The 15620-nt window shown below is 49.6% G+C and overlaps 1 protein-coding gene across 5 annotated transcripts in view; it reads right to left on the bottom strand.

The window, feature by feature from the left end:
• The window catches only part of LOC112543886 (uncharacterized), a 40234-nt gene that overhangs the window by 3955 nt on the left and 20659 nt on the right, over positions 1-15620 (bottom strand). For 3 of the 5 annotated variants that reach the window (XR_003087173.2, XR_003087175.2, XR_003087176.2), the window contains one exon: positions 14-170. The exons of 1 other annotated variant lie outside the window; for it this stretch is intronic. Coding sequence is in view for 1 of the 4 variants with exons in the window: in XM_025179055.2 (XP_025034840.2) it covers positions 5151-5836 (686 nt within the window). In the remaining 3 variants the exon portion in view is untranslated. Of the gene's footprint in view, positions 1-13; positions 171-3825; positions 5837-15620 lie in introns of those variants that run through there. One more of the 5 variants, XM_025179055.2, reaches the window with a different exon arrangement.

The following is a 15620-nucleotide window of genomic DNA, read 5'->3' as shown; positions in this document are numbered from 1 at the left end:
CACAGACTCTCACCTTCATACAGGTGGCAGAACGAGGGATCGCACCCCAGGAAATAAATCCGTCCCAGGGATTAATCTAAACAGCTTCTGTTCCACTTTCAATCAGAACCAGAATCAGAATTAGGGCCTGTGGCACCATCCAGCCTTGAGGCAAGAGAGCTGGTTGAAAACTTAAGAGAAAAATGCTGGTAAAACATTGACATGTCAAAGTTGTTTCTATTTTGCAAGGCTAAAACAAAACTGTGGTGAAAACTGTAAAACAAAATCATTATGCAAAAGGTTTTCAACATTTTTCATTTGCCAGAAAACCAGAGGTTGTCAATCATTGGTTTGTTGACAAAAATGTCATGAACGTTTTGTAAACACCGGAACAGTTTGAACAAAAGTCAACCGTTCTTCTTGAGAAGGGGCACATTTTAACAACGAAAAGTTTCATTTGAAAAACGTTAACCAACTCAGACAGGCATGTGTTCATCCTAGGAGACAGCAAGACAGTGACTGGATGGTAAAGGATTCAATGGCTGGCTCTGATTTGTTGCGTTGTCTTGGACACAACACCCTTCATCCTCCTTGTGCCTCACTTTCCCCATTTGTTAAACAGGAACTAATGACCTTGCCTGATTTTGTAAAGCATTTTGTGATCCTGGGATTAAAGAAGTGTATAAGGGCAAAGTCATTGTTATTCTCCATCTCCAAAACCTGGCTCATGTATGTCCTTAAAGACAACGCAGGATGGCTGTTGCCACATTTTTTGCAGTACACCGTTCATTTCATGGCACAAGACTGTCTCAAGAGTGGGCTTGGCTCCCAGGACTCTTCCTGAGTTGGCAGACTAATTTCTGCAAATATATTTGCACTGTTTTAAAATATTATTGCTGAAACCCAGGCCAGCATGGCAGGACATCAATATCCCAGGGAGGTATGCACTGGAGAAGAAATCCATGAATATGGAAAGTAGAGAAAAATGAATGTTTAATAACCGCTGACCAAAGACAGAACATCGCCTTGCCCTGACGCACTGAGGATTATGTTTGGGATGTAGCTCGCTTTTCTCCATTAGTTACGTACTGTCTCGCAGAAATGCCATCTGCCAATATGAAAAATGAAGCCAATTAGGAACCAGCAGACTGCATGGGCCAACAAGCACTTCAGCAGCTCCTGAGTTTGTGAAAAACAGCAACAGCCATTTATCTTACTAGTTGCATGGCATTTTTCACGTATCTATGGCACAGACCCAGTTGGGCAACAGTCAGTGTCATGGAATAAACACTAGCAGGATTAGTTTCAGTAGGTAGAGCCCTGCAAATCTGTGGATATCCGCTTTATATCCACAGGTATCCGCATCCGCTGATGTCAATGCAGATTTCACCGGCTCATTTTTGCAGATACAGATGTGGATTCAGATACAAATCTTGTATCCACGCAAGGCTCTACTGATACGGGATGGGAAATATATTATGGAACGTAATAATATATGCCCTCCACCAAAACAAGGGGGCAGCGTTACAGGAGTTAGGTAAAATAAACTAATGTTGCAGTTGAATTATATGCTCCAAAATTGATTTTCCCTTTGGTTTGCAATCTTATAGATCCTGTCCAGACATTTTTTGCCTTTGATTTTAGCCAAAGAGATTTGGTTCTCTGAAAAGAGCAGGTTTGATGGACCAGGTGGGCTTGTAGCCTGTTTTTGCTAAATTTAAATTAATGGCTGTCATGTTACAGTTCAGGACAAATGCACCTTTATTTCCCATTCTTGGTCCAGCAAGGCACCCACTCCTAGGATTCCGGCTTGCCAGATGTTACCTCTCCCATGGCTTTCTCCCTCTTGACTGGGGTTTTTCCGGTCTTCACAGCTCCCGCCTACACTGTTGCCCTGAAGTCAGAGGATGGAGCAGGCTTGCTTTGTCTTATTTTTAGAGGCTATAAACAGGGGAAGTTACTACACTTCTTTTGCTGTTTGGCTACGCCTACACTGGCATGAATTTCCGAAAATGCTTTTAATGGAAAAGTTTTCCGTTAAAAGCATTTTCGGAAAAGCGCGTCTAGATTGGCAGGATGCTTTTCCGCAAAAGCACTTTTTGCGGAAAAGCATCCGTGGCCAATCTAGACGCAGTTTTCCTCAAAAAAGCCCCGATCGCCATTTTCGCGATTGGGGCTTTTTTGCGGAAAACAGTACTATGCTGTCTACACTGGCCCTTTTGGGCAAAAGTCTTTCGGAAAAAGACTTTTGCCCGAACGGGAGCAGCATAGTTTTTCCAGAAAAGCACTGATGATTTTACATGAGATCGTCAGTGCTTTTCCAGAAATTCAAGTGGCCAGTGTAGACAGCTGGCAAGTTTTTCCGGAAAAGCTGCTGATTTTCCGGAAAAACTTGCCAGTCTAGACACAGCCTTTATGTATCTCCCAGATTCTGTAATTTCCACTCCAACTCATCTGATGAAGTGGGTTTTATCCACAAAAGCTCATGACCTAATACATGTGTTAGTCTCTAAGGTGCCACAGGTCTGCTCGCTGTTTTTACAGTGACTCTTGATTAGGAAAGGCCCAGAGTTGGAACGTTGGCTTTATCTGAAAAATCACAAAACCTGTCCTGGCTTTTTCCAAGTGCAATGTGTGCTTTACCCCAAAGATGCAGTAAGAAGTATTTTGGATTCACCAGTAAATAAACAAATACGCTAGTCTCTAATGGAGCATGCTCTGTAATGACATCAACATGCCATCTGGCTTCTGTGGAGACAAAACCTAATTTATCCTGAACTTATTCAGTTAAAACCTATTAGTTTCATTTACATCAGTCTGCACAAGACGAAGGAACCGCCTCCCAAAGAGGCTGAAGTGAAGAAGTGAAGCCCAAAGAGACGCTTCAGGAAGGCAGCTGGTGGCAGGTGTGATAACACCGATGCCACCATAAAGAAAGAAACGTCAGTGTTTGAAACAGATGAGGAACTCTCCATGAACATGGATGTTTCAGTCCCTGGATTTCTGCAGAGAATGGTCCTAGGCCCCAGAACCTGAAAGGCACAGACTGGGTTGGGTGAGGTCTCCACTAATGACTTCTCCAGGCTCATCGTGAGAGTTTTAGCAGACAAAAGGGAAATTGTTTGCTCTGTGTAGGGTTTTGGGAAAACAACGAAAAACACCCTCTCCCTCCAGCCTACCCACGTGCATTATAGACAGGGCTCGACAAATAATACAATCTACTTGCCACGGGCGAGTAGACTGTAACCCGGAAGAGCTGGGTTCGGGTGATCTGCACATGTGCAGATCGCCGGACAGCGCAGCTGGCAACCGGACTCGCCGTGGTTCAGCGAGCCCTGATTATAGATTTAGTCCTTCAGTAGCCTGATGACCTAGGTCACAGTGGTCACCAACCAGTCGATCGGGATCTACTGGTACTTCAGCTGCTCCTCCCCTCACTGTGCAACTCCTGCCCTTAGCCTGGGAGCTTCCCCCCATCCCCTGGGAGCCTCCTGCTTGTGGTACACAGCAGGGAAGGGAAAGGAGGGGTGCTGATGCCAGGGTGCCCCTTCTTCCACCCTGTATTCTATCTCCACAGAACTGGAAGAAGGGAGCACAGGGCTTGGGATGGAGGGAGTTTGCTGGCTGCTTTTGAGAGTGGTGCAGGGCCAGGGCAGGGGTGAGCCTGCCTTAGCCCCATTGCACAACCACCCAGGAGTCACCTGTGGTAAACAGTGTCCTGCTGGAGCCAGCTCCGAACTCCTGCACCAGTCATGTACCCTCGTCTACACCCCAAGCCCCTGCCCTATCTCTGAGCCCCCCCCAGACCCAAACTCCTTTACAGAGCCTGCACCCTGAACCCCCTCCTGCAGCCCAACTCCCTGCCCCAGGCTCAGCTCAGAACCCCTTCCACACTCCAAATCCCTTAGCCCAAGAATAGAACCTGTGTGCCCCAACCCTCTGCCCCTGCCTGGTGAAAGGGAGGGAGAATAGGAGGACGGAGTGAGCAGGGATAGGGCCTCGGAGAAGGGGCACGAAGGAGGCAGGGCAAGGGTATTTGGGTTTAAGGTACATCCTGGATTGCACTTAAATTCAAAAGGTGATCTCCTGCTTAAAAAGGCTGGAGACCCCTGACCTAGGACGATGGCTTTCAACCTTTTCAGACTATTGTACCCCTGTGAGGTGTCCAATTTTCTTGCTTAACACTAAGTTTCACCTCACTTAAAAACGATTTGCTTACAAAATCAGCCATAAAAATACAAAAGTGCCCCAACACACAGACAGAAAAATTGCCGACTTTCTCATGTTTACCATAGAATTATAAAATAAATCAACTGGAATATCAATACTGTACTTTTCAGTGTATAATACAGACCAGTATAAACAAGTCGTATGAAAGTTTAGTTGGCACTGACTTTGCCAGTGCTTTTTATGTAGCCTATTGTAAAATTAGGTAAATATCTAGATGAGCTGATGGAAAATCTTTGTGTAACGCTGGGGTATACATACCCCTTGTTGAGAACCAGATGTGGCTATTCTGCTTATGGCAGGAGCCAGTCCTGGTTTGGCTCAATTGTAAGAATATATATATAAGCGATCTCTCTCTTGCCATCCATTTCCACCCTCTGACAAACAGAGGCTAGGGACACCATTCCTTACTCATACTGGCTAATAGCCATTTAATGGCAATACCCAAATAAATGCACCATGCTGATGGAGTGCATCCCACTGCCCTGCATGCTGCCTCACTGCTTGACTCTGTCAGGATTCCCTCAAAAGCTAAACCAAGGGAAGCCAGTCAAGATGCCAACCCTGCAAGTGATATCCACACATTGACGTGGAATGGGGCAGTCTGCCAGCCACGGGGTCCGATTCTGAGAGCCCACCGTGGCCAAAGTGAATTTAAATGGGGACATAGGCAGTGTTTCCTCTAATTTTTCCATCTATGTGTGGAATAATTTTTGTTATATGCACTCAGGCATGTGCAGATGTGAACCATCAGTAGAAACACATGCTGCCACCTGTGGCTGCTGGGGGCGTTCTGCTCATCAGCTGGGAGGCATCAGAATCTCACCTGGGTGGCCACCCAAGCGCATAGCTTAAACACTGGACATTGGGTAGAATGACACCTTTACAGTGTCGCATCCTCAGGTCTGCACACAGGGGCCCGCGCTTTGACACAGGCAGCTACATCAAAGTAAAGAGGTTGTGTCTATCTGGCCCTTTGCTTCTTTACATGCGCTCCTGGTAGGGGTGAGGCCTTGGGCAGAAGGGGCAGGGCAGAGGCAGCCTACCCTCTCTCCCCTCCCCTCCCAGCCCTCAGAGCTTGGAGTGTGTGGAGTAGAACTCCGGCGGTGATTTAAAGGGCCAGGAGTTCCGGCCACCGCTATTGCTGTAGCAGCAGCAGCGAGGAGCCCCGGCCCCCTTTGGATTGCCAGGCCTTGAAGCAACTGCCTTCTTTGCACACACCCCTCTCCCCTGCCACAGTTGTCTGAGGCCTGGGAACATGGCTGGGAAATTAGGATAGTCCGGCAGTCCCACCACATCAGCTCCTTAGGTTTGTTTGGGTATTCAGCCACCAGCAGTCCCATCAGCTCCAGCTCCTCCCTGGTTCTGGTCTTTTCCAGGTCCAGGGCACTGCCTGGCTCAGCAGCAGGGTCAGAATGTAGCAGCAAGCAGGACACATCTGTCTTATTCCCTGGCTCAGCCCCCACTAAGCTAGAGGCTCTGCCTTTTATACTTCCTGTCCTGCCCCCAACTTCCTGTTGGAGGGTCAGCCCAGCTGGGTAGAGAGAGAGGTTCCTTCCGCTCTGGCTCGGATGGAGGCCACGCTGCCTCACTACACTCCACAACCCCAGCTCCAACAGCCATGTAGTGTCTGGGGAGAGAACACATGTAGACAAGATTGATCATAGAACACTAGAACTGGAAGGGACCTTGAGAGGTCATCAAGTCCAGTTCCCTGCCCTCACAGTAGGACCAAGCACCATCTAGATCATTCCTTACAGGTGTCTTTCTACCTGCTCTTAAATATCTCCAGTGATCGCAATTCCACAACCTCCCTAGGCAATTTATTCCAGTGCTTAACCACCCTGATAGTTGGGAAGTTTTTCCAAATGTCCAACCTAAACCTCCCTTGCTGCAGTTTAAGCCCATTGCTTCTTGTCCTATCCTCAGAGGCCAAGGAGAACAATTTCCTCCCTTCCTCCCTGTGACACCTTCTTAGATACCTGTCTTCTCTTTTCCAAACTAAACAAGCCCAGTTCCTCTAGCCTTCCCTCATAGCCCATGTTCTCTAGACCTTTAATCATTTTTGTTGCTCTTCTGTGGACCTTCGCCAATTTCTCCACATCTTTCTTGAAATGTGGTGCCCAGAACTGGACACAATACTCCAACTGAGGCCTAATCAGCGCAGAGTAGAGCAGACAAATGACTTCTCGTGTCTTGCTCACAACACTCCTGTTAATGCCCCGCAGAATCATTTTTTTGCAACAGTGTCACACTGTCGACCTTGTTTATCTCCTCACTCTTGCATGACTCAGAGCCAAAGCCTCCTCAACAGACACTCCCAGTGTGGTGGGGCGCTAGTGGGCAGACAGGTGCTCCACATTCTCCTAGGTCCCTTCCTACACAGTCTTGTGGTCCCTTCCCACATGTCCAGTCATCTCCACATTCTTTCCTGGCCCCCACAGTCAATGGCACCTGACATGCTGGCAAGCAGCCAAACCAGCAGGAGCTGCTTATATCTAGGGTCATAGATTTAATTGGCAAGATCTCTTTCTGCTTTTAAATAAATTGTGCTGGCTGAAAGCACATTCCATTAAAGACTCAGCCTCTGCTCCAGTTTTCAGAGGCTTGTAAATATTGATGGGGGTCCTGTGAGTCAGCTGCCAGAGCACTCTCTGGGAAAGCACAGTGTGCTTGGCGCATCTGCGCTGGGCTATACATAGTGACTTCTAACGGTACCTAATGAAGCCGACAGCTCAGCTCTGACAGCTTTAAATCAAGGAGACACTTAGCTATGTTATGTTCATGGTGTACAAGCCAAGAAGTTAGGTAAACTTGAAGGAAGGTCATAACCTAACACTAGTTCATTGCTTAGAATCCAGAACTGTAACAAGAACCAAAACTACCGAGAGTGACAAAGCAGGCTGCTCCCTATGGGTACGTCTACACTGCACGGCTATTTTGGGAGACCGGAGGTATCCTGAAATAGCTACCCCGTGTCTATACAAGCCGCATCTACACAAGTCGAAATATTTGTCGAAATAATAGGCACTCTATTTCGCCATCCGGTAAGCCTTGTTGCATCAGGTCTAAAGGGAAGGCTCGAAATAGCGCGTTATTTTGAAATTTGGCGCTGTGTAGACGCACCAAATTTCAAAGTAAGCTATTTTGAAATAGATTCGAAAAAAGATACGCAATTTGCACAAAGTGTGTATCTTATTTCTAGTTTAGGGTGCTGTGTAGATGCACCCTAAGGCAGACAGGTACAACTCACCCCACCTTGTTCTAGGTTGACTCTTTGAAGACTGCTTGCTGAAAGGCCCAGAGTCAACCAGGCAGCCCCATGGTGTTCTAGACCCGAGTTTCTCAATCTTTTTTTTTTTTATAAAGTACCCCTTTTACAAAAAATAAAAAATAAAATCATAAGTACCCCCAGTACCTACAGTTTTCAGACACACACATTTTTTTCTACCATTGCAACACATTTGCTTAAACAACTTAATCGTAGCTGGGCAGGTGATGAAATTTTTGGGTGTAAAAAGTCCAAAAATAATAAAGTGCTGTAAAACTTAAAACAAAAATTCAGTTTTCTCCAAATTTCAGTTGTGTTGACATACTCCCCAACTTCTCTCAAGTACCCCTACGGGTACCTGTACCACTGGTTGAGAAACACTGGTCTAGACAGCTTGAAAAGAGGTAGTGATCAAAAGTACTTCCTTGTTAGCGGCTGTACTTCTAAGTCACCATTATTTCAATCAAGAGCTTAGTTATGCTAATGTGCCAACACAAGCACCATACTGTGTGGTGGGTACTACGTAGTGGCAAATGGCAATGCCAAATGTTTCTAATGTGGAAGAGCTACTAGAGCTGAACCAGGTTTTCTCCCGCTGGGCACCACTCCTGTTGTGAGGCCTCAGTGCATTACTCGGTAGTAGCTTGTGGTTTATTGAAAACAGTCTTAAAATGATAAGAATCCCTTCAAATTCTCTGGGGGGTTTTCTAGTCGTGCATGCAGGGAATCGGGGCTTTGTAGGGAAGCATGCCCCTGAGTAGAATGAATTTTCTTATGTTCACTAATGTGGAGGTGATGTGGCACACAGCACCTTCATATTGGTGCACATACCCAAATTCATGTGCTAGGAGAGGGGCCAAGGGGTCCTGAGTGTGGGAGGGGACTCAAGGCTGGGGCAGAGGGTTGGGGTGCAAGGGTTCTGTCTTGGGGTACAGGGGCTGAGGAGTGTGGGGTGCAGGAGGAGGGTCCAGGTATGGGGAGGGACTCAGGGCTGGGGGGTGGGTGCAGGAGGGGGAACAGGACCTGGGCTGAGGGTGTAGGCTTTGGGGTGGAGTCATGGAGGAGGGTTTTGAGGCACAGGAGAGTGCTCAGAGCTGAAGGAAGGCTAATGGCAAAGCAGGGCAGCTTCAGCCCTGGGGGAGAGACCTCTTCCCATTGCAGCCCTGAGCCCCTGGGCAGGACTAAATGGGACGCTGCTCACCCTTAATTTCACCTGCTGGTCACCCTTAATTTTTCTATTTCTGAGTGCACTCCTCCAGCAGCCCTGAGAACGCGTATAGGACGGAGAGGGTGCAGTTCTATAAGTGAAAATCTTTTCTGCTGTATAATAGGGACAGGTCCATAGCCAGTGCAAATCAGTGCTGCAGCATCTATTTCACTGGAGTGGTGCCAGTTAATAGGAGCCACGGATCCGGCCCTGCTGCAATCTGTATGATTGAACAGAGGTCAGTCTGAATTCCTTCCCAGCGAGTTCCAGTGCCCTCTCGTGTCCCCTCCTCTTGCCTGGCCCTTGCTCACCACAGTGCCCTGCCTATGCCTTTTCTGGCCCCTTCTGGATTACTCCTTGGGGGTCAGGTTATTCTGTCTATCGTCACGAAAGAGACCTACAGCCCCAGTCCTGGAGGAGGTCTCCCTATCCCTAGAGCAGGGCTGGGTGGGTGTAAGTTTGGTTGGGCTGTTTAATTTTTTAACCGGGCCTGAATAATTTAGATTCGACTGTATTTCAGTCTGGGCCTGTTAGCTTGAATGCTTTTGCAATCGCTGCTTGACCCAGTTTACAAACAGGGAAACCTCCCCCATGAAAAACTCACAGGGTGGGAGGCAAGGACCCTCCCAATTTATGCCAGATTACTCCTCTCCCCACTCCGCATTGGAAACTAAAATAACCTGAGTGGCTGAATCCGGGGATGCTATTTATTCCTTTGGAAATGTACATTGGTGCCTGTCACTGAGACACCTGGTCGCCTTCCATCAATCAAACAACAATCTGTTACACAGGGACAGTTCGGGGGGTATTATGCAGAAAGCCATGACCAGTCCCTGAACAGGACATGGAGAGTTAGGGCAGTACTGGCTAAGAGCCCTAGTGAGAAACAGTATCCTTCCCTTGCTACGAAATGGACTTGATCTAGCAGGTCTTTTCCTGTTCTATCTACTGTCATCTTAAGAGGGTGAGTGGGAGATGTTCCCTGAAGCTGTAAAATAGTTTGGATCCAACCTACACACACACACTTTTAAAAGGCCCTTTAAGACCTTCAGCTAGAGGAAGAACAATTAAGAGGCTCCATCTAGTGTAGGCATTTCTAGCGCCTTATTATCCAGACAGGTCCACCCTTACTAGACAAAAAGTTCAAGGTCAATAATGTTCATAAAGAACTGAGCCCAGAGGGTTACGTGCCCTTTTTGTCCAGGCTCAACCAGCACAGCTGGTTGTTCTTTTGTGTGAACACGGCTGTGTTCTTTTGTGACTCTAGGGAGGGATTTTGCTGTATTTGCATTTCAGGCACCGTCCTATAGCTCCCTGACATTCAACAGGGGAGAGTTAAGAGAACATCTGCTCTCTGCTCTCTCCAGCTTTGTTACTCTCAAAATACTTCCATTCCAGCGCTTCCATGACAATTACGTTTTAAATTCCCAAAAGCCCTTCCCAGAACAATCCTATCTGGTCCTCCAGCAGCATTCTGAGTGGAGGACTTAATCATAACAATAGTGATGAATTGGCTTGGCTCTGTAAACTAGGGATGTAATTGTGTAGTCGATTAACCAATTAACCGATAAACCAAAGCTTATAAGTTAATGATATAGACTACACATATTCCCCCTCCCCCATCTTCCTTGCTAGTAATTTTTTTAGCAGGCTGGCCAGCAGCCTGGCTCAGTCCTCGCACCAGGTCTGGGACCTAGCCCCGCTGTGGCTCTACATTTAAAGTGTATTAGGAGCCAGGCGGCAGGCAGCCCAGCTCAGTTCCAGCTCGCACCGGGGCCAGGAGCTCAGCCCCACCCCTCCAGACAGAAGCTGCTGCTACCACATGCTGCTGACTCTGTACCAGAGGCAGCAGGCAGGGCAACAGGCAGCCGGTCTGCAAGGGGAGCTGGTTTTTAAACTGGCTCCTCTCTTGGAGCAGCTCCCGTCTGGAACCCCATGCTGCTGCTTCTGATACAGAGGCAGCAGCACAGAGTGGCAGGGAGCCCCTTGGGAATGGTCGAGTAACTGGTAAGAATTCATGAGTTTAATTGACTATTCAAATAACATCCCTACTGTAAACTTGGCCCTGAATTTCTACAAGGTCTCCTTGACTTGGGTTCTTTCTATTTGTATGTTCAACTCTAGCTTCCTGGGGCCTGGCTGGATCCTGGTTTATCTGAGGAAACTAAGAAGAGATCATTGTGTCCCTTTGATTTCTTTGGCTGAAAAAATTATTGAATTAGGTTTAGACCCAAGAAAAGCCTCAAGTCCGTTATATTCCATATATTACTTTTTTCTCCTCTTTCTAGTAGAATTTGCTCTTACTTATCTATAAAAGGAGGCTTTTCCGCTGTATGGATCAAATCTTACTTTCCAAAAGCCACCCCCCATTTATGCTGGTGTGTTTTGTTCTCCTTTAGACTGATCCGTCATTTGTAAGGATCAGAGAAGAGCTGATATCCTTAATGATTTCAGAGGCAGGAAAAAAAAATTCTCACCTTTTGGATGCCACTTGGCTGAAGGTAAAGAATGTTGCAGCTGGTGGGAGTGCTAATTAGAGCCAATTATAACTTGAATGACCTGCTTTGGCATTCACATGCCTGGTAGAACTCACAATGAAGGTATTTTGCTTTTATGCAAATGTCTAATTTGGGAAGCTCACACTTTCACAAGTCTTTATGTGGGGATTGTTTGGATAAAATGATTAAAAGAGGGGATAACCCTAGGTGATCCTTATATCCCAGTTCCACACATCACTTCATTTTCTGGGCACTATGCTAAGCCCATTTTAGCTACACCAGTGTTTCCCAATTTCATTTGGCCGAGGAACCCTTTTCAGCTTTTCAGAATTTCAAGGAACCCCTAGGTTTGTCAAGCTAACGCATGAAAATCACATTCCTTCCCCAAAACCCCCCCCCACTCCTTCTTTGAGGCCTCATCCGCTCTGTTCCCCTCCTCTCCATCACTTGCTATCTCCAGACCTTATACACGCTCACTAGATTGAGACAGGATGTGTGGGGTGGGAATGAGGGATTTGGGTGTGGGAAGGGGTGAGAAGTACAAGCTCTGGGAGGGAATTTGGATGCAGGAGGAGGGGATGTTGGCTCGGGATGGGGCTCCAGGCTGGGGAGTGTTGGGCTCAGGTGGAAGGTTGGGGTGCTGAGCAAGCCATGGGCTTGTGGATGTGAGGGTGCAGGAGTTTGGGCTGGGTATGTGAGGGACTCAGGGCAAGAAGGTTGTGAGTATGATGGGCCCAGGACATAGATTTGTGATGTGTGGATGGTGCAGGAGTGTTGTGGCAGAAGACTGAGGATGTGGGGATGCAGGAGTTTGGAGATGTAAGAGGCTCAGGACGGTGGGTTCCAGTGTATGATAGGCTCAGATTTGGGGTCAGGTGGTGCAGAAGTGTTATGATGCTGCAGTGAGATGGGGGTTTGGCTCCAGTTGGGGGCTTGTTGGCCTGGCTTCATTTTTAAATACAATATTATGTCAAACTCAAAAGGTTTTAGCATTGTCTTTATTTATGAGAGGGGTGAGGAACCTGTTTTGAGTCCAGGGTCACTGACCCACAGAAAAGTCAGTTGGGGCCACACAAGTGAGATGCAAAAAAACCCCATAAACCCTCCAAAAACCCCCAAGCCTCACTAATGTGGTCCCAAATGTGCTGGTGGGGACAGGGGACAGAGTGAAAGTGGGTGCTGGGGCTGGGGAGAGGGTGCTGCTGGATGGAAGGATGCTGGCTCACGTGGCGTGGTACTGGGGCAAGGTGCTGGGGCAGGCAGGTGGCAGGGTGCTGGGGTCAGGGACATGGTCCTGCTGGGCACTAGGGTGACTGGCAGGGTGCTGGGACAAGGAACAGGGTGCAGCTGGGTGCTAGCGTGGCTGGCAGGGTGCTGGGGCCAGGGCCAGAGTGGTGCTAGGTGCTAGGGTGGATGGCAGGGCTGCCAAGGAGCAGGATAGGGATGGGGTGCAGGATCTGGGAGGGAGGTGGGGGGTGGAAGGAGACAAGGTCTGGGTGGTAGGTAGAGTGCAGAAGCAGGCTGGATGTAGGGTGTCTGGCCAGGGGGAGGGAGCAGAGGCAGATTGGGGGTAGGGTGTCTGGCTACGAGGGAGGGTGCAAGGAGTGGGTAGGAGTTGGACCTCCCTGATCTGGCACCCTCTGGACCTGACTGGTCCCAGATGAGGGATTTTTGGACCAGGGGAGGTCATTTCAGGGCTCCTGGCTCCCCTCCCCCCACTAGGCTTCTTTGCACCTCTATCCCCTGCAATCCAACTGAGCTGCCCACCCTTGCTGATTTCCTGCACTTCCCCCAAACCATCCCCCACAATCCAAGAGAGTGAAGCACCAGTTCCCTGCAGCCCCTCACAGCCCAGCTGACCTGCCCATCTGTTCTGTATGCCCTCCCCCATCCCCCTCAGCCCAGCTGAGGCCTGCACTGGTTCCCTGCATGCTTCCCCCACAGCACAGCTGAGCCCCATTTCCCTGCACCTCCCCCAAGCCCCACAAAACTGCTGAGCCAAGAGCCGATTCCCTGTCTCTCCCTCCCCTCGAGTCTAGCCCCGGTTCCCGGCACCTCCCTCCTCCTGCAGCCAAACTGAGCTCTGAGCTCCACACACACACACCCACCCCACAGCCCAGCCCAGCTCCCCGGACCTCCCCACTCTGCAACCCAGCTGAGCTCAATTTCCCTGCACCTTCCCCCAAACCATGCAGACATGCTGAGCCAGTGCTGATTCCCTGCCCCTGCCTCCCTCCCTCCCCTTGGCTGTGTCTACACTGGCGCAATCTTGCACCAAAGCGGCTCCTCTCATACAAAAACTTGCTTCCTGTCTACACTGGCCGTGTGTTCTTGCTCAAGTACACCGACATTCTCATGTATGAAATCAGGGCTTCTTGCACAAGAACTATGATGCTCCCGCTTGGGAATAAGCCCTTTTGCGCAACTGTTCTTGCGCAAGAGGCCAGTGTAGACAGGCAACATGAATTTCTTGTGCAAGAAAGCTCTATGGCTAAAATGGCCATTGGCACTTTCTTGGGCAAGAGAGCATCCACACTGCCATAGATGCTCTTGTGCAAAAGCACAGCTCGCACATGGCAGTGTGGACGTGTTCTTGCACAAGAACTCTTGCACAAACTGCCAGTCCTGACTCCTGCCCTTCTCACTGCCCTCAGCCCTCCTGCAACTTGCACCTTCTCTCCTCCCTGTGCCCACTCCTCCAGTAGCCCCACTCTGATCATGTGACCTACCCCTCCTCATCCCCTCTCCTAACACCTCCCTCTACAAACCTGCCTTGTGTCTCTCCTCTAGTGCTGGTCCCTCCCCTGCAGGTGTCTGCCCTTCTGCTTCACCCCCAGAATCCCCTGGCACTTGCACCTTCTCTTACTCCTGCACCCTCCTGTTGCCTCTCCCTTCCCTCACTGCCCCTGCCTCCTTTGCTCTCTTTTTCCCTGATGCTCACCCCCTCACCACCCTCATGCCCCTGGTCCCCTCATGCCCCTGTGCCCTCACACATGCCTTGCTCCATCCTGGCCTTCGTCATGCCCACCCCTTCTTTCAAGCCTTCTCCCAGCACCTCCCCCTTCCCCCTCTAGCCCCTAATGCCCTTACCCTCTCCCCTTCCCAGCAACACCCCGTCCCCCTCCCATTGACACCTCCCCTCCTGCCTTTTTCCTCATTGTCTGCACTTGGCCTCCTGGCATTTGTCTCTCCTCTACCCTGTCCCTTTGGTGCCTTCCCCTCTCCCCGCCCTCACACAAGCCCCTTCCTCTCCCAGCCCTTCCTCTTCCCTTCCGCACAAACTCCTTCCTCTCCCAGCCCTTCCCCTTCCCCTACCTTCTGCTTTCCACTTTGCTGGGCTGGAGTCTGCGCTCCGTCCCTGGACTCAGAACCCGCAGCTCAGCTGCATGGCACAACGCAGCGCTCAGCAGTTTTTAAATCCCGGGCCGCGACATTACGTCACGCCCGGGCGTCTCCCTGCCCACCGGTTTGAGCACGCCGCGTAGGGTAGCAGCAGCTGGCAAGGGGGAACTCAGTGAAGGTTGCGCATGGCAGGGACAGGACGGGGACGGGGCTTGGGCTGGGGGAGAGATGCTCTGGGGCCAGGGTGGGAGGATGCTTGGGGCGGGGCTGGGGCCCGCTCCAGCTCCAAATATTGGTGGAGCATGGGCACCATGAGCCCCTACAACTCGCCGCCCCTGCCTCTGCTGGCTAGCCGGCTCTCTCTCTCTTTCAGAGGGGGCGGGGGAGTGCCGGCTCCTCGCGGAACCCCTCGTTTTGCTTTGCAGAACCCCAGGGTTCCCCAGAGCACCAACTGGGAAACACTGAGCTACACGGACCCTTTTGGGGCATGTGAAAAGTCCATCCCTCCAACACCCGATGTGCAGAAGGATAGGCATGCTTTTGCATGATGGAGATGCACGTGCAGTTATTACAATTGCACACCGTCTGCCACTTGCATGTGCACTTTTCACAATTTCACGTGCAGTCACCATAATCTGTGCATACAAAGTACGTGCCCAAGGGGATGCCTATTTGCACGTGCATCTTTCCAAAAAGCAGGCCTAAAAGAGCTCCCCAAAACCATTCCTGAGTGGTCATGTCTCGGGAGATCACGGGGGTACGAAAGCTGCCATTACAGAGAGAAGACTGGAAAGAATTGGACAGAATGGCGGAGCCTGTGTGTGTGTAAACATACACTCATGCTCACTGGTTATATGTAGCATTGTGAGTACATATCTTCTGCATCAGTTCTCTACTGGAAGTGGAGCACTGTGCTGCATTGGAACCCAGTGTGTTGGAAACGGTGCCTTTAAATAGCATTAGCCTCATGTGTCTTTATGCTTCCCCAAGAGTGCGTTCCTTCAGGGCAGCTCAGGAGCGTAAGCAGTATGCACCAGGAGACAATATCAGGGGCTTTGCAACAAAGCCAGCTCTGCAGAACGAAGTCTGAGATTAA

Source organism: Pelodiscus sinensis, chromosome 16, assembly GCF_049634645.1.
Source record: "Pelodiscus sinensis isolate JC-2024 chromosome 16, ASM4963464v1, whole genome shotgun sequence".
Classification (NCBI taxonomy): Eukaryota; Metazoa; Chordata; order Testudines; family Trionychidae; genus Pelodiscus; species Pelodiscus sinensis.
This window is presented reverse-complemented; position numbering and strand designations above follow the sequence as displayed.